General features: G+C 30.2%; 1 protein-coding gene across 4 annotated transcripts in view; it reads left to right on the top strand.

The window, feature by feature from the left end:
• The window catches only part of RBM26 (RNA binding motif protein 26), a 90358-nt gene extending 89483 nt beyond the window's left edge, over nt 1–875 (top strand). For 3 of the 4 annotated variants that reach the window (XM_006028010.3, XM_025209326.1, XM_014521976.2), the window contains exon 22: nt 38–875. In XM_006028010.3, the coding sequence (XP_006028072.1) occupies nt 38–127 (90 nt within the window). In that variant the 3' untranslated portion in view covers nt 128–875. Of the gene's footprint in view, nt 1–11 lie in introns of all 4 variants that reach the window. The other variant, XM_025209325.1, reaches the window with a different exon arrangement.
• The last annotated feature ends 291 nt before the right edge of the window (nt 876–1166 follow it).

Raw genomic sequence — 1166 nt, 5'->3', positions numbered from 1 at the left:
CTTCTCACCAGGAACCTATCAGATCTTTCTTTTAAAGTTTCAGGAAGAATCTTTGGTAGATGACTCTCTGCTTCAAGATGATGATGAAGAGGAAGAGGATAATGAATCTCGTTCATGGAGAAGATGATTCAACTGATCATTGAAAACGCTAGAACTGTACCTGTATTGCATTAGTATTACCTAATGTACTTTTGCATATTTGTATTAAAGGGTTTTTGGTAAATGTGATGAAGTTGGATTTAAGAAATAGATGAAAAAGCAGCTGATTGATCCTGTATTTTGAGAGAGTGATGTTTTACATTTCAGTAAACAATTGCTAAAGACATCATATTAGGAACATTATGCAATGTTTTTATTACATACTTCTACTGAAAGTTACAGAATTCTTTGGGTTCTTTGTAATTTAATGAATTGGTCAAAACACAGATGACCAAGGGTTGTTATAACATAGATGATTTTTGTTCTATTCCAGATATGGAATGAAAATTTGCATTTAAAATCTTTGTGAATGTTTTCAGAAATGAATAGATAACAGTACTAAACTGAAGTCTCTAAAGTTATGTATTCATAATATTGCATAGTAGTATGCTTAGGCTTTACTATGTACTAGCCTTTTGTTGGATTTGTGTACGTATTTTACGTATGGGTTTTAATGATACAGTGTATGACTGCTTTGCATATAAGTCCTTATGACTTTAAGATGTTTAAAAAAAATAAAGAAATGGAATGGTCTTAAAAAAAAAAAGAAAAAAAAAGAAAAAAAGCAATAACCAAAAAAGCTAAGACAACAGTCCTTGATAATGGAAAAAAATTAAAAAAAGAAAAAACAGAAAAAAAAAAAGAAAAAAGACCATTCCAAATGGAAACCCCCACCCCCATATTCACAAAAGGAGCTATAATCACTGTCTTTTTACATCATCATAATATTGAAAGCATAAAAAAGGTAACGACGTAATGTGAAGTCTCATATTTAAGTGTACTTTAATGTATGGCTTTGCACCATGAAAGCCTTTGAAACGTTTTTAAAGCTTTAAAACTGATGATCTAATTTATTATCAAGCAGTTCCAAATAACGTTTCATGAATAAGAAAAGCCTTCTGTATGCTTACAATATGGACCTGTAGAAGAAAACTTGATCCCATGAAGAACTATGTAATAAAAGAAAT

Source organism: Alligator sinensis, unplaced genomic scaffold (assembly GCF_000455745.1).
Source record: "Alligator sinensis unplaced genomic scaffold, ASM45574v1 scaffold1044_1, whole genome shotgun sequence".
Lineage (NCBI taxonomy): Eukaryota > Metazoa > Chordata > Crocodylia > Alligatoridae > Alligator > Alligator sinensis.
The sequence above is the reverse complement of the archived record's forward strand: the minus strand, read 5'-3'. Positions and strand labels throughout refer to the sequence as shown.